Source organism: Gobio gobio (genome assembly GCF_949357685.1).
Source record: "Gobio gobio genome assembly, chromosome: 14".
Taxonomy (NCBI): Eukaryota; Metazoa; Chordata; class Actinopteri; order Cypriniformes; family Gobionidae; genus Gobio; species Gobio gobio.
In genome coordinates, this window is record NC_137107.1 from 20,386,326 (window position 1) to 20,410,711 (window position 24,386).

The window sequence follows — 24,386 nt, forward strand, 5'->3', positions numbered from 1 at the left end:
TTTTTTTGCGCACAAAAACTATTGTCGTCGCATCGTAAAATTATTGTAGAGTCACTGTGGTGAGATGGACTTTGTAACGACGTTTTAAGTGCCTTTTATGCGTCTTGGGAGTGTAAATGTACTGAATGCCAATGGAGGCCTATCTGAAGCCTTTCTCAGCCATCAGCTTTCAACAAAAATATCTTCATTTGTGTTCCGAAGATGTCTTACGGGTGTCGAACGACATGAGGGTGAGTAATTAATGACAGAATTTTAATTTTTGGGTGAACTAACCCTTTAATATAATGCCATATCTAAATTTAATGCAACACTTAGCCATGAGAGCTGTAATTGTAAAAATGCGCTAAAAGAGAAAGTAATACTATGCAAATAGCAAATGCAAAGATGTTAGCCAATCACAGCAGTGGGTGTTTACACTGAAGTCTGCCAGCGGACACACCCCTTAAAACGGAGCGTTCAGAGCAGAAGGCTAAAATCAGGGTAGGAAAAATGCCTTTTATTTATAAATTATGACATTTTTTGATGTAAAAAGCATTCTAACATTAGAAGTGCACCCCGGGAAACATCATAAAACAATAACAATAACCCCTTCAAGGTTTTAGGTTCGCTGAAAATGATCCCGCTCCATGAACGCAGTTATATCTCATTCAAAAGATACACCTGAACGTCAGCATGACATAAACGTTCACGACTCACTAGACACACGTTAGCCAATGGCGTTTCACAATCAAAGTTGACGTAATGCTTCTTCTGGTGGCAATTTTTAAATGAGTGTGCATCTGAGCTTTTGATTTTGGGTCTGTTCCTCACACAAGTCAATTGTTTGGCCTTGGAACACTTAGAATATTTGTACTTTTTAAATTAATTGTGACTTTAGTAGAGTTTTATAGTATATAATATACAAATGGGAAGGTTTAGTGGTAGGTTACTTGCTTAAAAATATCTTAATAGTGTAATGTAAATAAAATTATTGTGGCTGTTTAAATTGAAAAACATGCCCTAACATATATGTCATAATGGCAAAATTAAACCCCAATATCAACCATATTTAATCAATGAACAAAATACTATTATAGCCATACCAGTAAAATCACAGTAACACATTGCTCCAGTGCAAAATAAATGTTGGAAATATAAAAATAAAAGTTTGAAGAGTTAAAGTTCTTAATTAGTGGCAGTATACAACAATAACCAGCGAATACATATGATCTTAAAACGTCTAAAACCACATACTGTAAAGAAAAAGGTCTTCGTTATTGTGACTACTCTTCCCGCCTGTCTCACGATGGTCCAGCACCGCTGCGGGAGGAAATATTAGAATGGCTTAACTGGGAAATGAGCACCGCTCCGATATTCTTACAGATATTTATTAACATATTTATACCTTGCAAATAACATTTGTATGTTTTTGAAGCATACCTATCAATTTAACGTACTCTTAGGTCTTTCATCTTCATGATGCTGTGGAAGGAAAAGGCCAGCTAGCACAACTCAAAAAAGGAATGCTTGCTCAGATATTCTTATGGAAACGTATTACCTAAGACATAGCTTTAGCCTATATCTTGCAAATAACATCAGAATAAAACATATAAAGTGATTTAAAAAGTAAAAAAAATGAAAGTTAACCTATATACTAGTATAGTTATATACTATATACTATACTATATATACTATAGTTATACCTATATACTCTTGTGGGCTTTCATCTTCATGATGAGTCTGTCACAGAGCTGTTGCGTGGAGAGGTGTGTGGTTGTTTTTTACAGGATATTCTTATATCACAATGAACTTTTATATATCAAAGGCTCAAGGGAAAGTTGAGTCAGTTCATCACCCCTTTAACCTTGATTTTTGATATGTATTCCAGGTCTCTGTAAATTAAAATATTAGACTGGATGCATTTTTATTAAATTAATTGACCCGATAAAAGGCATGTAAAGACCTCACAAGTGTTTTTTTTTTCTTCTTTTTTTTCTGATGTTTAAGGACTGGATTATTCACTTGCCTCACATTTGCATTCTTTAAGTGATTTGTTAGAGAGAGAGTGCAAGACAGAGTCTCCTGTCATCTCACAGCACTGCTAATGTCTCAAACAAAGACAACCAGATTGAGTTGTAAAGAGAGACAATGTGCCGAATCTACAAAGCAGTCAGGAACAAGTTCTTGCATGTTCTTTGCAGTCTTATCAGAGCTCAGCAAAATCCAACCCTTTCTTACTATTTGCAACTCTAGCAGCGTAGGCGTGCTTTTTCTTTTTAATTAGTCACACTTGGCTTTAAAGTGGTGCTCCCTGAGGGAGAGGTTTTGTGCACTGTATCTGCTACAAGTCGAAACTTTAACATAGGGAAAATTATTTTTCAGGCTATGCACCAATGTTTTCTGAGGTCTTTATAGCTCCTGTTAATTGACAGGAGACATAATTAAATGTCACATTTTTGCTGTTGTACAAAATTTGTCAGGCACGTGGGGCTGGGTCGTGTTTTTGGAGTGGGTGCTGGTGAACAATGGATCGCCGTTCACCATCAGCCTCGCAGAGCACCAGCCCCACTCCACTCCACACCCAAAGCCCAGCCAGCCACCATCCCGCTGCACTGATATGACGCCAGAGCATGGAGGATGGAGAAAAGGACTGAGCCAACCATCACCCCAGAGCCTGAGCCCCACAGTGAGTCTGACCAGGTGCGTAAGCTGGCAAAGTCGCGTACCGCTGTGGGAGTATTAGTGGATTACGAGGGAATCGATAAAAACCCATGCCCACACTCTCACTACTAAGGGTGAGTTGCTGACCTCTGGACATTATTATATTTTGGAAGAGGATATTTATATCAATCCCCTGTCCCCACTGGTCCCGTCCAGCACAAAGTATCCAGTGCTCCCACTAGTTCCGCCCAACTCAAACACTCCTGTGTCTCCAGAGAAAGACTCCACACCCGCCTCCGGTGGTACCCTTCAGCCCCTCGACTTCTTCTCTAATGCCACTCTGTTGTGTGGATCTGCCTCTGGGTTTATCCTGTTGACCTGTCGGCTCCACTTTGGCTCCCCCCTCCCTTGGCTCCACCTGACCATCATCCTTACGGCTCCATCGGGCTCTCTTGTCTCTCTGGCTCTGCCTTGGTCGGACGTCACTCTGCCTGCACCATGAACTTACGGGTCTCCCGTGGTTTCCCACCCGCCCTCCTCAGTTAGACTTTTACAGTGTGAGGACGCGGCTTTCCGGGAATAGGGGTTTGTGATTGTAATGTCAATATTCTGTTTTGGTTTAGTTTTCATTGTGTTCTGTTCCTGCCTTAGTTCTCTAGTTAGTTTCCTTGTTGTAAATCAGTTTCCACACCTGTTCTGTTTTATCCTTGATTAGACTCTCCATGTATTTAAGCCTTTTGTTTTGTTCAGTTCTTTTTCTGGTAACATCTTAGGGTATGTTTACATGACAACGATGTACTAAAGACTGATGACAATGTCAAAATGATCCCTGTTTACACGGATCTGTGAAAATGAGAATGATGAAATCATGCCAGGCCTGTAGTTGGCTATGTCCCTTTGTCGAGAAACACCCCGCGAACACGTAATACACATGCATGAGCATGTAATATGCCTGGGCATGACGTCACTGTTTTCACAAATTCACGTTTTTGTTGTGAACATGGAGAAGGTAAAGGCATCGTTTTCAAAAGCTTACGTTTTCAGGCACCCAAAATGCTGTTGTCGTGTAAATGAAGGGCCAAAACGCATAAAAAGTTTTCAGTTGAAAGGGGTGTAGTATTTAAGGGACTCTGTATAAGGGAAACAGGTCTATTTAGCTCAAATTAATTTATACATTAATTCATTAGGAATTTTTAAAGGGTCTATTTTATGGCCGAGCAAATGACTCGTCCAGTGTTCATTTGAACGGGCTGTAAATATAAACTATGCAGCGGATATTAATATCCAAACAATAGTGAAACACTATTTTAGCCAGGTAACATAGATCAGCAGTTTAAGACATTAAATTCATAAGCACATAACACAAGAACACTTATCTTTAAATACAAATTAAACTTTATTGATTACTCTAACACTAATAAAACTAATATCCAACACAACACACACACACACACACACACACACACACACACACACACACACACACACACACACACACACACACACACACACACACACACACACACACACACACACACACACACACACACACACACACACACACACACACACACACACACACACACACACACACACACGTTGCAGAAAGGAAGAAAGTAAGGAAAGAATGAGTTTTAAAAGAGAGAAATGATGAAATCCCAAGTGTCTAACAATATATGCATTTATAACACATGACCTGAACGAACCACCAATCATTAATTTAACCCTCCTATCATTCCTTAAGCGGGGTTATTAAATGTGTTATCAATGCAGCAGTTCAGTTCGAATCTGGAGGTATTACTTGCGTTTGTAGCTTGTATCTTTGCATGGGGATTCCCTTTTCGGTCCTGGCTGAAGGGGTTTTCCCATTCTTTGACTCGCTGATGGTCTTGTAGTCTTTTGATCGATGTCTTGGGAAGCCAGTCACGTGGCGTGTTGGAAAATCTTGCCGATGTTGTTTGAAGTTGAAGCGCGCTAGCTGTAGATTCATCGAGAGAAACTTTGCGGTGAAACTTAACTTAGAACACAAGACTCAACGGAAAGAAAATAAACTTAAGTAAAAGAAAGGAAAGTGAGAGGAGAGTATTCAGATGGCTTGAAAGGAAATCGTTAACCCATTTTCTCTGATCTTGGTCTGCCTCTGACTGGTCTCGGTCACTGTCGTTTGACCAATTTGGACTCTATGAACTGTTTCTTTTTAGACTGACTTCAACTGAACCTTTGTTCGTGTTCTGAGATTAATACTCAAATATTTGCCCATCCTCCTGGATAGGTTCTAGCCAATTAGGGATCATCTTGGTTCAGGGGTGACTGTGTCCCCACCCTCACCATAAATTAGGTTATCTGTGGTCTCTTACTTTCCTGCTCTAAGCAGAGAGAAAATTTAGACATGATATATTCTACAAAGTTTTCATTCAAACCATCTTCTGGATTATAAACAAACAAACAAAAAGATACCATGAAAGGTACACTTTCAATCACTCGTTCAATACTTATACAATTACATGAATTGGGAGTGATATGTACGCATAATGGTCACGTGTATTGGTTATCGACATGATAAAGAATTATGCGGTCGAAAGCTGCTTGAATGCAAGTCTATCAATGATTTGATGCAGTTTATATGCAACACAGTTTCTGTGGGTTTTTCTTGTAGATTTTAACCGTGTCACTCGGAGTTCCTTTAAAGGTCATTGAGACAGCAGGGATCTGGTTTGACTCCTTTACCCCTTTTCCACCAAGGCAGTGCTAGAGCTAGTTCAGAGCCAGAGCTAGTCCCAGTTCATAGTTGGTTCGACCGAGGAGCCTTTTAAGAACCGTTTGCTTTTCCACATGCTGAGAGCCACAACAGAGCCAGTCTTACGTCACTGTATACGTCTCATCTTTCTCAGCAACGCTAGCGCGCAGTGTTGCCAAGTCCGCGGGCTGTTTTATATTTAGCCCCAGGAATGTGAATTTTAGTAGGCAACCATGCCAAAAAAACACATATTTTACCCCCAAATGTGATTTTTTACCGGGGAAGCCCCCCTGAAACGTGATTGGGCTTGTTTTAGGTAGCAATTGGGCGGGTTTTGTTGTGAAAACCTGGCAACCTTGGGCAGCTCTCGCTGGACTCGTTATCATACGGCGATCGGTCTCTGCACAGCACCGCTGCGAACAAGCCTTCCATCAACAATGCAAACGTTGCGTTACTATTGATTCACATGGCTTTACGATCCTACATTGGCATCAAAACACAACGAAAACACAGCGAATCCAACGCATTCATGCAGTTCGCCGTAATTTGTATAGACTGAGATTACAAACGAGCAGCAGCTGTTAGCTCCATTAGCTGCTATTTCAACAATGGCGGATCTCAAGTTTGTGTTGGTCTTGTTGTCCCCGCCCCCAGCACCTGACGTAATCGGTTCTTACTTCTAGCCCTGTTCTAGCCCAGCAATGTTTTAGTGCTACTTAAGAACCACTTTTCCTGGCTCGGAGCTGGGGCTTTGGTGTGGAAACACAAAGAACCGATTTGAAACTAGGCTCTGGCTCCGATCTAGCTCTAGCACTGCCTTGGTGGAAAAGGGGTACTTGTCGTGGAGATCAAACAAAGTTTGTTGTTATCTTTGGTGTTGCTCAGAGTTGCCAAAGTTTGCAGGGCAATAAAGGTTTTTCCCGGTGATAGATGGTTGATTTCTGAGGATCTGGAGTGTTGAGTTGGGTTTTGTGTGGAATTATGTTTGAACTAATCATCTGGAAGATTCATTTGTGTCTGATGTGCCCTCAATTCCTACAGCTGTGTTTTGTAAACATACCCATAGTATTATGAGGTTAAGTTGAGTTAAGTCTTTTCTCCTGCGTGTTTCCTTGTGAAAATAATAATTATTAAAAGACTGTCTATTTTGTACAACTCCTCTTTGTGCAGGCATTACAACCACACAACGTGACACACACATTACATGAATCTCACTGTGCTTCACGGGCACTGTGGTTTCCTTGGTAACCTAACACACTAACTTGATTAGGAGCAAAAGTGTTAAAATGTGTTAATATAATTTTTTAATTTTCATACAATAAATATGGAAATGGTTTATGTTCATTTCAGTATTTGTTTAGATTGTCATAGTTTTAGGCATATTGTTTTAAGCACAATAATGTAAAATTCATATATTTTTTTAATGATTTTCATATTTAAGAATTTAAAGCCTGAGTCTGGGAAAAGGATAAAACAATAAAATCCATTCATGAAAGGAAATTTAAAAGAAATTTGTAATGATGAAGGTTTGGTGAAAAGTTTCCAAGATATAGTGTAAGATATAGAAAAGAAAGTTAAAATATATTAGTTAGGCTATACTAATAATCAACCACTGGGTTACCAAATATATTAATAATATATAAATATATAAAATTATAAATATATTAAGACCAGATGTAGATAATAGATGGAGATACCACATGTATAATTTTATTAAATTTGAATTAAACAGGAACAAAACAAGTTAACTTACCCCAAAGGTACCTGTATTGTACGGTATCTTGTATTCGACTGTTTGTCAGTTTCTGTAATTTGTGGTAAATGTTGCTCTCTTTTGTTTTCTAGTGCCCTCTCGAAAACATAGCGCCTCCCACTGGAGACTCCAGAACATTGCCCAGGAATCTGTTGAAAGCTCTGACGAGGAGTTTTTTGATGCCCGGGGTAAGAGTTGATCTTGTTCCTGATTGTTATTTATTAGTGGAATGTGCTGGTCCTTCTAGGATTTGAATTTTAAAAATTGGAATGCATTTTAAAGACCCCCTGTGGTGAAAAAACAAGTTTTTAATGTTGTTGATATGTCTATGTGGTGTTTTTAATGTGCTTTAAGACAAACAATGTGCACAGTCCCCTGTTTCATACCGTCACAAACAAATAACCAATTGCATCAACTTGTGGATGGGGCTTTTGCCTGCAGCAAATGTTTTCTTCCTCTGCGGCATTTTAAAACAGTGAGCACAAGAACACCTTTAAGAAGAGACAAGAAAAAATGGGTGCATATAACAATATAGCTGGTGAATTATGTATATTACAATGTTATGATGATCTTTATGTCTTTCTCCACTGACTTTCTATGATGTTCAAAGCGTTTCTAAGGATGCTGATTTTTAAATGGCAGCTGTCTGACTCTGAGATGGCGAATGGGAACATGGTTTGTGTAACATTAGCAACACATTATTAGCAGTTTGACAATGTAGTCAAGCCAAAGGCTAATCATATTAATTGCAGTTATGTGTCCGATGTTGTAGAGAGTGATACATAAAAACGCATTACCATCCTGACAAATGGACTTGTAGACGATCCTGTATAATTTGCTCTCCCTCGTCTTCTTCTGAATCAGTTTCTGGTTCAAACATACAGTATAGCTGAATTAAACCAATGTTTACTACAGTAAAGTTGACCGAGTGGATCAGGTAGTCCAAGCTGGTGATTGAGTGGAGGTGGGGACTAATTTGCATATGCATGGTTCCGTGTACTAAATGAAGCAAGGGTGTAGAGTTACATTCAAGCTATTTTAAAGGCCCACATGGAAAGAACCTATATGAGGATATATCCACATATATGAAACCTATATGCAGTTTATATGTAAATATATGCTGCATATATACAGCATATATGCACATATAATATAGAAAAACGGCCAATTTTATATATGTCACATATATCACAAATTTATCGATCGGTAAGCCCCTCCCCTCGAACGCAGATGAGCCAATAGCAGTTGAGTATCAGTTGCGCTGGGACCGGAACTCGGACATCTTTAGGTGTCAGCGCCATAGAGATGCATTGGAAAATCCGAAGCTCTCATCGGTTTGATGGTGTTTATTCTACAAAAATGCTAAAACGTCGTGTCTGAGGTACTGTAACACTGATTCCAGGGATCCTGAGAGGATTTTCTGTTTGTCATACTTTCGTTAAGTTACGATTAAAGTCCCTGCTGACATACAAACCGAAATAACGAACTGTTCTCACGTCATGTAACACTGCAGGTCAAAAACACGAAGGTCTACATTTCAGTGCCTCTCCATATTAAACTGGTTATATGTAAATTAATTTCATTTTAGATATGTTTAAGGTCTGCATTATCTGTCTTATAAGGAGGACTCCTATTTTGATGGGTATTATAGTCTCCGGGTAACGAAAGGGAGAGCTCGCACGCAGTTTATCGGAGTTGTTTTGCAGATACAAAGTTTACCAGTTATTAACTGCACCCGCAAAAAGGCATAAGGTCTGTGTATATGTTTGTTTACTGTTAGTTGTATGAGTGTATGAGCGTTATGCGCACTTCTTATGCTTTGTTTGTTCAGCTCTTACGATGATTTTTTGGAGTGAATAACGATGCAATAAACTTGATAAACCATCAGTAAAGTTTGGCCATCATTCGGACGGGATATACGCTACAATCTGTGTCCAAAAACATCTTGGGATAAGGTTTTCACACTGACAGCTGTACATTGTTGTCACGTTACGCTGAAAGAAAACTGAGGTGCGAGGACTCAAGTGCAGATAGAGGATTTATTAACAAAAACAAACATAAATACAAAACAAAAACGCACGAGGGGGCAAAACACATAATAAAACATAAAATAACACAAAAAACATACCACAAGAAATCACGGGGGAAAACGGGAGACGTAGACATAACAACGTAACCACAAAGACTGTGAGCACATGGGAACTATATAAAGGGGAAGAATCAGGAGGGAACAGGTGGAGGAAATCAAACACTAATCAGATAACAAGGGGGAGGGATCAAACAATGACAGAGGCACATGGCCACACTAACAAAACCCACATGTGCACACAAGACAGGACAGGCATGTGACATAACCCCCTCTCTACGGAGCGGCTACCAGACGCTCCATCAGCCGAGGGCGGGGCAAGAAAGACAGACCAGGGAGGGACGGGAGGGACAGACCAGGGAGGGACGAAGAGGGACAGACCAGGGCGGCACGGGAGTGACGGACCAGGGCGGCACGGGAGTGACGGACCAGGGCGGCACGGGAGGGACGGACCAGGGCGGGATGGGAGGGACGGACCAGGGCGGCACGGGAGGGACGGACCAGGGCGGCACGGGAGGGACGGACCAGGGCGGGACGGGAGGGACGGACCAGGGCGGGATGGGAGGGACGGACCAGGGCGGGATGGGAGGGACGGACCAGGGCGGGATGGGAGGGACAGACCACGGCGGGACGGGAGGGACTGACCAGGGCGGCACGGGAGGGACTGACCAGGGCGGCACGGGAGGGACTGACCAGGGCGGGACGGGAGGGACAGACCAGGGCGGGGCGGGAGGGACAGACCAGGGCGGGACGGGAGGGACAGACCAGGGCGGGACGGGAGGGACAGACCAGGGCGGGGCAGGAGGGACAGACCAGAGAGGGACGGGGAAGACAGACCAGAGAGGGAAGGGGGAAACAAAAAGTTCAGGCGGCCTGGGCGGCCCGCGGAGTTCAGGCGGCCGGGACGGCCTGCAGAGTTCAGGCGGCCGGGACGGCCTGCAGAGTTCAGGCGGCCAGGGTGGCCAGCAGAGTTCAGGCGGCCAGCAGAGTTCAGGCGGCCGGGACGGCCAGGGTGGCCAGCAGAGTTCAGGCGGCCAGCAGAGTTCAGGCGGCGCAGGAAGAGCAGGGCGCCGGGGCGGCGCGGGGAGAGCAGGGCGCCGGGGCGGCGCGGGGAGAGCAGGGCGCCGGGGCGGCGGGGGAAGAGCAGGGCGCCGGGGCGGCGCGGGAAGAGCAGGGCGCCGGGGCGGCGCGGGAAGAGCAGGGCGCCGGGGCGGCGCGGGAAGAGCAGGGCGCCGGGGCGGCGCGGGAAGAGCAGGGCGCCGGGGCGGCGCGGGAAGAGCAGGGCGCCGGGGCGGCGCGGGAAGAGCAGGGCGCCGGGGCGGCGCGGGAAGAGCAGGGAGCCGGGGCGGCACGGGAAGAGCAGGGCGCCGGGGCGGCGCGGGGCGCCCGATCGGCATCTCCGGCACAGCAGAGTCCGCCGTCCCTGATACCACCGGCACGGGGACCACCGGCACAGGGATCACCGGCACAGGGACCACCGGAACCTGATCCACCGGAACCCGATCCACCAGAACACGATCCACCGGCACAGGGACCACCGGCACAGGGACCACCGGCACAGGGACCACCGGCACAGGGACCACCGGAACACGATTCACCGGAACAGGGACCACCGGAACACGATCCACCGGCACAGGGACCACCGGCACACGATCCACCGGAACAGGGACCACCGGAACAGGGACCACCGGCACACGATCCACCGGAACAGGGACCACCGAAACACGATCCACCGGCACAGGGACCACCGGCACACGATCCACCGGAACAGGGACCACCGGAACACGATCCACCGGCACCACCGGCACACGATCCACCGGAACAGGGACCACCGGAACACGATCCACCGGTACAGGGACCACTGGAACAGTCACGGAGCGTGCTTTCCCTCTCCTCCTCCGCTTACGGACCCCAGGGACAGGATCCACCGGAATGGGGACCACCGGAGCGTGGACCACTGGAAGGGGGTCCACCGGAGCTGAGACCACTGGAGTGGAGGCCACCGGAGCAGGGACCACCGGCGCAGGGACCACCGGCACAGGGACCACCGGCACAGGCACCACCGGCACAGGGACCACCGGCACAGGGACCACCGGCACAGGGACCACCGGAACAGAGTCCGCCGGAACACGATCCACCGGCACAGGGACCACCGGCACCGGGACCACCGGAACAGGGTCCGCCGGAACCGGGATGGAGGGAACCTTTCTCCTCCTCCTTCGTTTCGGACCCACTGGAACTGGGTCCACCGGAACAGGAACCACCGGAAATGGAGCCACCGGACTCAGGGGAGGGGCCCTTCTCCTCTGGCCAGTGAAATAATCCACCGCCTCCTCGAATGTTGTCCCCTCCAGCGCTCTCATTATGATCCGATCAAATGGTTCGTCGAGGGCATAATTGAAGAGCTCCTTAAGAGACTCATCTCTGTATCCCAGTCCTTTAGCAGCCCTCTTAAACTCCCGTGCAAACTCTCTCATCTCAGTCCCCTCTTGCCGCATAGTGCTCAGGGAACTGAACTGGACTATGCGGTCCCAGAGGGGACAGGAGACAAAAGAGGAAGGTCCTTGCGGTGACCTCCTTCTCTGCTGAGTCCTCATAGTGGTGGTTACGTTCTGTCACGTTACGCTGAAAGAAAACTGAGGTGCGAGGACTCAAGTGCAGATAGAGGATTTATTAACAAAAACAAACATAAATACAAAACAAAAACCCACGAGGGGGCAAAACACATAATAAAACATAAAATAACACAAAAAACATACCACAAGAAATCACGGGGGAAAACGGGAGACGTAGACATAACAACGTAACCACAAAGACTGTGAGCACATGGGAACTATATAAAGGGGAAGAATCAGGAGGGAACAGGTGGAGGAAATCAAACACTAATCAGATAACAAGGGGGAGGGATCAAACAATGACAGAGGCACATGGCCACACTAACAAAACCCACATGTGCACACAAGACAGGACAGGCATGTGACAATTGTAAGATATAGCAACTATGTTTGTTTGTCCGAGTTAGCAACAGTAACTAAGGGGGGGCGGGGCTTAACGATAGGTCAATTGTTAGTCCAAAAACAGCTTTGTAACCAAGCCCAGCGAACAACTCGGAATGTGCCTATCTATGATAGATAATCATAAGAAAATCATGGCCTACTTCATCATTGCAACTTTGGCCCCGCCCACTGGTGTGTTAGTGAGATGACAAGGAGACGAGCGATATAGGATATCATGGGATGTCAACATCATCTTATCAAATATCATTACCTTCCAAAGAATCCTAATGCTAGGAATGTGGTTATTTATTTTCAACAATGTGCATGTCTCAGTTGAGCATTATTTATTTGTATTCTGTAAATTTCACTGTGGATTCTTTGGTAAATAACTTGCTAAGAAAACGCTCTCTTTACAATAGCTGGAATTGTCAAACAGTGCGAGTTTATCAGTGATGCGAGTTTATCAGTGAGTTCTGGACTTTCGCCAAGTCTCCCCTTATAATCAACGAATCTCTTATTTACATTGTGTTTGCACTATTAGTTATGGTGAAAGCATTCGTTAGTGTGCAGAAATCGAGTTGCAATGACAAGATCACATGTGCTCAACATGTCTGTGATCAGCTACAATGCTCATCAATGAAACCTTTCATGCCCAATCTAAATAATGCCATAGATCTAAATATAATGCTATAATCAACACGTTTCATGATTAGTTAACCTTGAGAGCTGTAATAATAAATCATGCTAAATGTTTTCAAGAGAGTTCCACGTGTAATAATTAGATGTTAACCAATCACAGCAGTGGGCGTTTGAAGTCTCACAGCAGACACACCCCTTGAAACTTCAATTCAGATGGCTAAAATCAGAAAAATGCCTTTTATTTCTAAATTATGACAATTTCTATGTAAAAATCATACTGCACCATCTAAAGTGCACCCAAGGAAACATTATACAACAATAAAACAATGCAGTTCATGACCCTTTTAAGGTATTAAGACATTTTTTTTTCACAGGAAAAACAAAACAAAACATTTAAATATGTAATTTTGATGATCAAAGATGAGTTTTAAGAGATAAAATTGTTGACTGCACAGAGACTTTAAGTTGCTGGAGGACAAAAGACTCAAAACAACTGTCAGTCAGTTGAATTACAGGGATTTTCATTCAAATTCAAAGCTTTTTGGTGTATTTATACGTCTCCAAATCATAAATTGTGTGTGAAGTGCAAATAGTATTTGGAGCATTCAGCATTGTTTGTTTGAAGTGTGCGTTGCACACAAAATACCCTTAAAAAGTAGCTGAAATCCCTTATGGAATTAAGACAGCACAAACAGAACTAGACTGAAGAGCCTATCGAGCTATTTCTGAAGGCTGTGTGGCTTAAAAACATTGAACAGAGGGGATTTTCTGAAGAAGCCACTTATCTACAGACTTCAAATGAAAACTGTATACAGACACAACAAGTCAAACCTAAATGGAGAGCCACTCAAATAAAAATTTTAACCCATTTGTGCCCAATTTTTTTAAATGGTTTAATGCATATAGTCATGTTAAAAGTGTCCTATGTGAACATGTTCTGCATTTATTTTCCCCAGGTTTTTGTTTTTTTCTTGAAAATCGTATTTGAATGTGCGGCAACTATGTTGTATACACCCCTTCAATGTCAAATATGAATAGGAGGAGAACATTTGGCATCTAACTCAAAATAACTGCTTTCAACAGATCAATCTTTATTCATAAACAAATGTATTATGTATAAAAGTCGAAGAACATTCGATGCAAACTCAAAAAAGCTGCATCTATCTTATAATCTGTTGAATATGAAAATACAACAAACAACAAATAAATTTGTCTTAAAGTGGTGGAACATAGTGCAGAACAAAGTGCAGCCATTAAAGGGGTGGTAAACCACGATTTAACTATTCTAACTTAAGCTAGCGTGTAATGTTGCTGCTTTAGCATAAACAACATCTGCAAAGTTACAACGTTCAAAGTTTAAAGCAAAGGGAGATATTTGCTTTTAAAGAAATCCATTTCTAAGAACTACAGCAAACGGCCAGTAGGCGACTACACACATTCCTCCAGGGTTGGTGACATCACCAGGCTCAATATTTACATAAACCCCTCCTCCGAGAATATTAAATAGGGGGGGTGAGGCCATTTTGTATCGCGGCGCTGTTGTGGTATAGTTAGGCTGGAGTGTTGTTGCCGCGATGCCGAGGAAACGCTGTTATATTCATCCGGATTGCAGGTCTGGGGTACTTGCTTTGTTCAGCCTTCATAGGGACAGGGGTGCGTTGCAGAGCGTTTAACATACAACATGTTATATGCACGTGTGTATGAGACAGAAGGGAACAGGCACGTGCGGGGCTCCCGCAGCAAATCTCACGGAGGGAAACTTTCACAATGTTCGCGAGTTCAACACCGGATTTGCACGTCAGCTGCATAAGACAAACACTGCCAGTGTGTGAATGCACGACGCGCGCGGGGCTCCCTCCCGCAGCAGTTTTTCACGGAGGAAAACTTTCACAATGTTCGCGAGTTCAACACCGGATTTGCACAACGTCAGCTGCATAAGACAAACACTGCCAGTGTGTGAATGCACGACGCGCGCGGGGCTCCCTCCTGCAGCACATTTCACGGAGGGAAACTTTCACAATGTTCGCGAGTTCAACACCGGATTTGCACGTCAGCTGCATAAGACAAACACGGCCAGTGTGTGAATGCACAACGCGCGCGGGGCTCCCTCCTGCAGCACATTTCACGGAGGAAAACTTTCACAATGTTCGCGAGTTCAATGCAGGATATGCACAACGGCTTGACATGAAAGCTGGATTTACAAACAGAAGCTGTTTACGGGCCACAACCTGTAAGTCGGATTTATTTTTCATCGATGTGTTTTCCTGTAATGGGTTGTAGCAAGGAAGTAAACAGATGACAACACTGTTCTGCAAACCAGTCTGTTAAATGCTTATTCATACTTAACGTTATCCGACGAACACCTATCGTTACAAACACTAACGTTAAAATCTCAACAGCAAACTTGGCATTAGTGTAAATGATTCTTTGATTAGAGCTTTTATGTATTATTTATCTACAGGCATGCTAAACATGGTTCTGTGTGTGATTTGGCTACTATAGTAAAGCCAGTGTTTATTGTTTTGGGTTAATAGTTCTTGCGACAGATATTTGGCTATAATCGTTCTAAAAATACAAAAGTAACAGTGCCATTCAGTAGCGATCACTATAGATCCGCAGTCTTTACTCATTAGGACTGAACAGGTTCTGCTCGATCATCTTCACTAAAATGTTCTGGGTCTGATTCGGGCTCAGATTGGTGTGGTTTTATTGACGCCATCGTTTCTAATACTGACCACAGTCTACCGGTAAGGTAAGGGGCGTGACGTTTCCGACAAACGTACACTGCGGTTAGCGAATCACAACACACTGGGCCAGCTAACCAATCTGAGCCCATTGCGTATTTTTGAGGGACTGGCTTCATACAACCCGGAAAGCATCAGACCGTTTTACAAGGAGGGACAGAGCAGTGTAGAATAAATGTCAAATATATGAAGAATAATGATTTTTTTTTTAAAACGAAGCATTAACACATGTTACAGTGCACCCCACAAACACAATCAAGCCTTCAAAACAATGTGTTTTACCACCCCTTTAAGTTGTCATTATAAATTAATATAATGACGAAAAAATTCAAGGAGTCTATATAACAAAAATAAATAAATAAATAGTACCATAGTATTCAATGGCTGACTAGTAGGTGAATTCATATAATAATGTAAATGTAAACTCATTACTTGTCTGAATTTCCACATTATAATGGAATCGTAAGCTACTAGTCATAAAAAGAATTAGGGTCCTTGACCGATTAGAATGAAACGCATCCAAACTGGATGAAGGGTCCTCAATATTTTGGCCCTTACAAGACATAATATGATAAAATATGATATTTTTCCCTATCGAATTAAGGTTTACTATACAGTAGAGATGTCAGTTAAAGGGTTAAGTTATGTTTTAGGTGGGATATTATGAAAGCAACACTAAAGACCAAAAATCTTGATTTATTAACCTGTTAACACAGTATACCCCATTTCCCCATTTTATGTACTTACAAGTCATTTGCGCTTGGACTTTTGACTAAGTGTACAAAAAACTATAGATCTCTTGTAAGAATGGTTTTGTTTGGATGATTCTAGAGACCTTCACGATTATGTAGAGATATATATGTCAACAAAAAATACTTATTAGTAACATGAAAATAACCTTTCTTTGGGAGGGTTTGCCTTCGTTAAGCTTCCTGGAAGTAGGGGTAGGAAGTTGGCAGTCTCATGTGACAGGAAGGAAGTTAATACCTTTTTTCTCTTGAAATCCTTTATTTGGTTATTTTCTTGCGTGTCATTGAGATATAAAACATGGATACCATCTAGAAAAATACTTACAAAAGGAAAATGAAAACTATATACACTGCTGCGGCTTAAATGGGTTAATGCATTCAATTCCATAATTTTAAGATGGATATGACATCACCATGTGGATGTACCTGAGGTTTTAGAAACTGCATATCATTTGCAAAGAAATGAACGACACCTGATCCATAGCCGTCTTTCTTCGGCTAGACAGCCAGTCCCAACACAGGTTAAAGAAAAGGAAAAGAAAAGAAAACACACTGACTGCAGACTGGTGTTACGGTACTCAAGGACAAACAAATGAATTTAAATCAGTTGTACTTATGCAAAAATCTGAGTATGGTATATTCAGGCTCGGATTTCCATTTGTAAAAACAAGAGTTACTCCCTCAGGTTCTTTTCACAACGCAATGCTGAAGTAATGCTGGACAACTTATTAATGGCTCACTTGCATATGTTGATGTCATTTGTTGTGTAGCAACCAGCAGGATTATAATTGGTTCAATTCAGTTATTCATGAGGTACAAATTGCCCAGTGGTATTTTTCAAGCATCGAGCACTCTCAAGTAGCATTTGTATGAATTTTTATGGGCAAATGGTTCTTTTGTTAATCCCAGAAGTAATATGTCTGGAAGTGCACTAACGGTAATGCAGTATTTCGTTCGCTTTGCTGTCTTATCTTACATGTATTAGGCTAGATTGCTATCAGCGGTGGAGGACCTGTGAGTGATTATGGCTGTTATCTCTACAGAATCAGTTGGTGAGTTCAGAATCGTAGCATATATACAAGGTTTGTGGAAATGAAGCATTTGGAGCCCCGCATAACTTTTCACATTCCACATTTATTTCAATCTTAGTACGCTGAAAATTGTGAATGGAAATAATACATGGCAAGGTCATTTACAGGGTAGCAATTTTAATATTTCATTTGTGCAGTATTGTCTTGAGAGCAACAGAATGTAATACATTATTTTTTTACATATAAAGTAGAAGGTTGTACATGTATTTTGGTACTTCACATTTGCTAATGTGAAAGTTGGTCCAAATATTTAATGAACCCATCAGTAAAGGGCTGAAAAGTAAGGCCACCCATTTGTCTGCATCATACTGTTATCTGGATAGGCTCCTACGGGCACACAGCCCTTGAAGCTGCCCATTTATTACTGCAACACTTGTCAGACTGTGCTGTACGCTGCCAGCAGGTATTAACTTAAATCAGAATGATCTTGCATGCTAAGTAGCCTCCGCTCCCCGATCAGTAATCAAGTTGCATCTCTGTATGATCATGATTTGGGCCCAATATCCCACAAGGAATATTCTGCCATCATTTACTCACCATCACTTTGTTCCAAACCTTACCAAAGACTTAATTTCCTCTGTGGAACATAAAAGAAGATGCTTTGAAGACTGTATTGGTTGCTGGTTGGTTGTCACTTACAATGAATTGGGACCATCAGCTTCAAAACGTATCATAAAAGCGTTCCGCATGAATACTTTATTCCTTAACTGATTTGAGTCAGATCTTTACAGTGAAACGGTTGATCTGCTTCATAAACCAGTTTGACTGATTTGTTTACAAATTGGAATGATTTGTTTCAATGAGCCAGTTCAAACTCAAAATTGTCTAAATGACCAGGTTACAGTGGTTAACCAATGAGAATAAAACAAAATAAAAAGAATTCACAATGAATTGGTCGATCCACTTCACAAAACAAAATGGGCCTGTCGCAATACCCACACTTATAGGCACACTAAATCTACACTATCTCTATTAAAATAGATTGAGAAATACCGCATCAAAGTGGTATTTGACCTCATCATTCATGTCTCATAACATAAATGAGTTACCCCCAACACTGATTGTAAGTGTTTCCAATTAGGTAATCACAAGTTCTACATTCACGGTCTTCATGCCCATTTGAACACTTGGGCCAAATTCAGGAAATGCATCATGTGAGTAGATAAGTAGTCAAATGCAAAGACTGCAAGTTCTATTTTTAGGAACAGACCCTTTGTTTAAAAACTGGAATGATTTGGTTCAGTAATCCGGTTCAAAGTCACTAACTCATTGATTCGCTTGCATTGGTTAAACAAATGATTCTTTTTAGTCCGATCTTTACAATAAATCTAATTATCCGCTTCACAAAAGAAGTTTGAATGAAATTGGAATGATTTAGTTCAATGATCCAATTCAAACTCTCCGACTCAATGATTCAGTTGCAGTGGTTAACTGCTCACCGGAGGGGAAGCTTATCAGTGTGACTAATAAATTAAATTTTCTCACAAAAAGAAGATGTCAGGCTTGGCATATATGTAATTTATTTCTGGTAAGAAAGAGAGTCATTTTGATTTTACATGACATGAGGGTATAGGTAAATTAGGTGGTGAGGTTAATATTTAGGTGAACTGTTCCTTTAAAAAAAATCATCTCATGTTACATCACATTATTCAGTTCATATTTGTCAAATACATTGATTCATAATTTGGCACTCAGTGGATGACAAATACATGGCAAAAGTCATCCAGATCATTATATTTTTCACATTAGTATGCTGCTTCAGTGTATGTCTGTCCAGAGGTTTGTTTTGCCTTCTCAGTTTCTTGCTGGAGCTTGTCTCATTTCCTTTTCTTTACTTGTTTTGTTTTTCTCTGTCTCATCCCTTCATTTGCCATTCTTACCTGTAGTTTTGACTGTAATTTTTCTCAAAATATTGACTCTCTGAACTAGTTGTTTGCTAAATGTTCCTGAGCTACCCTTCAAGTTGTCAAGATCTACATGTATAAAAGACTTGACATAATAACAGAGCTTCTCTATTTGATGCTGCAGGTTTGTGATGCTCTTGAATATATTCCTAGGGCCTTTTTGCATTAATTTTCTCCTCGTTCCCACCACGTCATCAACCATTTTTGTATCTCTCCATCACCATCTGTATCTCTCTGTATCTGTTTCTTTCCACATCCTTCCCTTGCCCTTTATTAAGATGCAAACACATGCACTGTAAAAAATCCCATAACAATGCGATGCAAGAGATTTTTGACCTCAGCTCACACAAATACAGTGTTTAGCTTTGGACTAAATTCAAGGCAACACAATTTAAAGTTTAAATTTAAAAACTTTAAAAAACGTTTGTTCCCTTTCGTTCAGTCACTACGACGTAACGTTAGTGACTAACGAATGGGGGTTTCGCTTAGAAGCCTATCAACTTCGAGTTTTGAGAAAACGCCCAATGGCGTGCCAATGCCATGGGGCATGCGGAATTTGCATACGTAGCTCCGCCTCACTGCGTGAGTATATAAGGAAGTACGAGGCAATATCGCATTATGTTTCTGCTTTCGGAGCCAAGAGTACCTACCTCTTCACTCCTACAGCCTTCTGAGACTCTGTCAGCTTCTTCGAGACGAGCAGCTTTCCAGTCGGTGTTGGTGTGACGGCGCGTTCCAGTGATCGCATACTTCCTGCCTGCTGATCTGTGCAGTGGTCTGCATCCAGCTGGTGTGTGTTTCCCTGGGCGCTTCGGCATCGACTGTGAAGTTTCCTCTCATAAAAGAGCTTGCACGTGACGCGTCCTTTTCAGGATGTTTCGTCCGTGCACTTCTGGGTGCGGTAGATCGCTTTTTTCTTTCAACGGGCACGAGCGCTGTGTGACGTGTTTGGGCTTTCAGCACGCTCAGGCAGCGCTCGTGGATGACTCATGTTCTCTCTGCGGGAACCTGGCCATCTCAGTGCTACGATCGAGACTCCGTGAATTCCGTGCTGATGCCGGAACGAGAGTCCCCTCCGTCCCCCCCCAATCTGCGGTCTCCTCTGGAGGCGGCACTTTGGCTGGTGACCAGGGTGATCTGAGGGTGACGGTGTGGAATAAAGCTCCGACGCTAGTTCCTCGGCCCACACCCCCCTCTCAGGCACTTGACCCGGCCCGCGCTCAGGCGTCTACATCGGGGCCGGCTCCTGCTGTCCCGACTTTGGCGTTTGGCGCGGCGGAGGAGGAAGTGATGTCTATCGCCGCATCACAAGGTGGGCTGGAGTCATCTGAGGATGAGGATTCGGCTGTGCTGCCACCTTCGGGTGTCCCAGCATTGCCCGAGTCGGACCCAGAGTTGACAGCCATGCTCTCTCGGGCCGCCGCAGCGCTTGGACTGGAGTGGAACCCTCCGCCTCAGCCCGAGCGTTCGCGGTTGGATGATTGGTTTTTGGGGGCGGCGCGTTCGGACACCCGTCCGGCCGCTCCTCCAATACCTTTCTTCCCCGAGGTGCATGAAGAGGTCGCGCGTTCCTGGAAGGCCCCGTTGTCTTCCCGTGAACGTTTGGCGGCCTCTTCCGCCTTCACCTCTCTCGATGGAGCCGCGGCTCATGGGTACACTGGGGTCCCCCCAGTCGAACGTTCTGTTGCGATGCAACTGTGTCCACAGAGCGCTTCGTCCTGGCGTGGTGACCCAAAGCACCCCTCCAAGGCCTGTAGGTTTTCGTCATCTCTGGTGGCGAAGTCCTATAGAGCTGCGGGGCAGGCCGCCGCTTCTTTGCATACCATGGCAACTCTTCAGGCTTACCAAGCCAAGTTGCTGTGCGATATGCACGAGAGAGGGGCTGATCCAGGGCTCAGCAATGAGTTGCGTGCCGCCACCGACCTCGCTCTCCGGGCGACGAAGGTGACCGCGCGCTCCCTGGGTCAGGTGATGTCCACAAATGTGGTCCAGGAGAGACACTTATGGCTCACCCTGTCTGATATGCGCGACGCCGAGCGAACACGTTTCCTCGACGCCCCCATATCACAGGATGGGCTATTCGGCGGAGCGGTCGAGAGCTTCGCCCAACAGTTCTCGGCCGCTCAGAAGCAGACTGAGGCAATAAAATACATCCTGCCCCGGCGGTCAGCTGCTGCCTCCACCCCACCGCCCGCGCAGGTGCCTCAGCCTGCTCGCCGCCGAGGACGTCCTCCCGCGGCTTCCTCCGCCTCTGCGCCACCCAAGCAGCAGCCTCCACCCGGGCCGCGCAGAGGCAGCCGCAGGAAGGCGTCCCAGTCCGCTCCAGCCCCGCAGCCCGCGAAGAAACGCCAGGCTAAGCGGCGCTCCTGATGCGGACGGCTCAGGGATGGGCAGTTCTTTCCAGGAGACGGCGGCAGGGCCGCTCCTTCCCCCGGTGGAGGGCCGGGGGAGAATCTTTTGTTCAGCTGCTGGCCCCCGGGTCAGCAGCACCCTAATGTGGTTAAGAAAGAACTGACAAACCCATCCCTGAGCCCCCAGAGATCGGTGACGGCAGTGCGCGCCACCCTCGGGTCACGCCACTCTCGTCCCTCTCTGTCGCCAGCCCCCTGGCAGAGCAGACCCCCGTGGAACGCGAGTCCTTCCCTGGTCTCCTCTGTCAGGGCGCAGCCGTTAACCGTGCTCCGACCCGGGGACGCCCAACAGCCTCCCCTGTCCGCGCCGGTAACGCTGCCTCGCTGCCCCACCCGGGGTACGCCTACTGTCCGTATGACCCCGTTGGTGCAGTCTCTGGAAGCCTGGCTTCAGCTTCCGGGGCTGTCCCGCTGGGTTGCCCGGACCGTCAGGCTCGGCTACGCGATTCAGTTCGCGCAGGCTCCTCCCCGTTACAGGGGAGTCCGCTATACCGTGACCGGGGCCCATGCCCCCGTCATGCGTGCGGAGATTGCCACTCTACTGGCGAAGGGTGCGATCGAGCCTGTCCCTCCAGCCGAAATGAGGTCGGGGTTCTACAGCCCCTACTTCATTGTACCCAAGAAAACCGGTGGGTTACGGCCAATCCTGGACCTTCGCATCTTGAACCGATCCCTTCACCGGCTTCCGTTCAAGATGTTGACTGCGAAACGCCTTTTCGAATGCGTTCGTCCGGTCGATTGGTTTGCAGCGATCGACCTGAAGGACGCCTACTTCCATGTCTCCATCCTTCCTCGACACAGACCGTTCCTACGGTTTGCTTTCGAGGGGCGGGCATACCAGTACGCAGTTCTCCCATTCGGGTTATCTCTGTCCCCTCGCGTCTTCACGAAGATCGCCGAGGCAGCCCTTGCGCCCCTTTGGCAGCACGGGGTCCGCATCCTGAACTACCTCGACGACTGGCTCATACTAGGCCACTCTCGAGAGCAGGTTTGCAGACACAGAGATCTGGTTCTCCACCACTTAACCCGTCTGGGCCTTCGGGTCAACTGGGAGAAGAGCAAACTCTGCCCAGTGCAGAGGATCTCTTTTCTCGGTATGGAGATCGACTCGGTCGCCATGTACGCGCAGCTTTCGAGCGAGCGCGCGCAGTCTCTGCTGACTTGCCTCCGACAAATCGAGAGCAAGAATGCGGTTCCACTGAAACTTTTTCAGAGGCTCCTGGGGCATATGGCATCTGCAGCCGCGGTAACGCCGCTCGGATTGCTTCATATGAGACCGCTTCAGCACTGGCTTCGCGATCGAGTCCCGAGATGGGCATGGCAGTCTGGCACGCTCCGGATCCAAGTGACTCGGGCCTGCTTACAGACACTCACCCCGTGGTCGAACCTCAGCTTTCTACGGGCCGGTGTGCCCTTAGAACGAGTTTCCAGGCATGTTGTCGTATCGACGGATGCCTCTGCCACGGGCTGGGGTGCCATGTGCAATGGACAAGCAGCCGCGGGCTCCTGGACAGGACCCCAGCGCCTCCTGCATGTCAATTGCCTCGAGTTGCTGGCAGTACGGTTCGCCCTGCACCGCTTCCGAGCGTTGCTGAAGGGTCAACATGTGCTCGTCCGGACAGACAACACGGCCGTAGTAGCGTACATCAACCACCAGGGCGGTCTACGCTCCCGCCGCATGTCTCAACTCGCCCGCCATCTCGTCTTATGGAGTCAGAAGCGCCTGAGGTCCCTTCGTGCTGTCCATATTCCGGGAGTCCTGAACCACGCAGCCGACGAGCTCTCGCGGTTTCAGCCTCTCCCGGGAGAATGGAGACTCCATCCCCGGACGGTTCAGCTGATTTGGGAACAGTTCGGCGACGCACAGGTAGACCTGTTTGCCTCCCACGACTCTTCCCACTGCAGCCTGTATTATTCCCTGACCGAGGGCACGCTCGGCACGGATGCACTGGCGCACAGCTGGCCGCGGGGCCTACGCAAATATGCGTTTCCCCCAGTGAGCCTACTCGCACAGCTTCTGTGCAAGATCAGGGAGGACAAGGAGCAGGTCCTTTTGGTCGCCCCGTACTGGCACGGCCGGACCTGGTTCCCCGAACTCATTCTCCTTGCGACAGCCCCTCCCTGGCCTATTCCTCTGAGACCGGACCTCCTTACTCAGAGACGGGGCACCCATTGTCACCCGCGTCCCGACCTTTGGAACCTCCACGTGTGGCTCCTAGACGGGACCCGGCAGGTTTGAGTGGCCTACCACCTACGGTGGTCGCCACCATCACTTCCGCTAGGGCAGAGTCCACTCGGCATGCCTATGCGTTGAAGTGGAACCTCTTCGTCACCTGGTGCTCTTCCCGCCAAGAAGACCCCTGGAAATGTCCGATCGGGTCCGTGCTTGAGTTTCTCCAAGAGGGGCTGGAGCGAAGGCTGTCTCCCTCCACCCTCAAGGTATATGTGGCCGCAATATCTGCCCACCACGATCTCTTGGAGAACAAAAAGGTAAGTCAGCACGACCTGGTCATCAGGTTCCTGAGGGGAGCTAGGAGACTGAATCCTCCTCGCTCTCCTCTCGTACCCTCTTGGGACCTCGCAGTAGTACTAACTGCTCTGCAGAGACCTCCCTTTGAGCCTTTGCGGTCGGTCGA

The 24,386-nt window shown here is 45.8% G+C and overlaps 1 protein-coding gene across 1 annotated transcript in view; it reads left to right on the plus strand.

Moving 5' to 3' along the window:
• Positions 1-24,386, plus strand: part of plrdgb (PITP-less RdgB-like protein) — a 146,759-nt gene that overhangs the window by 36,620 nt on the left and 85,753 nt on the right. The window contains exon 2 of the mRNA XM_079834714.1: positions 7,223-7,318. Coding sequence (XP_079690840.1) covers positions 7,223-7,318 — 96 coding nt within the window. The remainder of the gene's footprint in view (positions 1-7,222; positions 7,319-24,386) is intronic.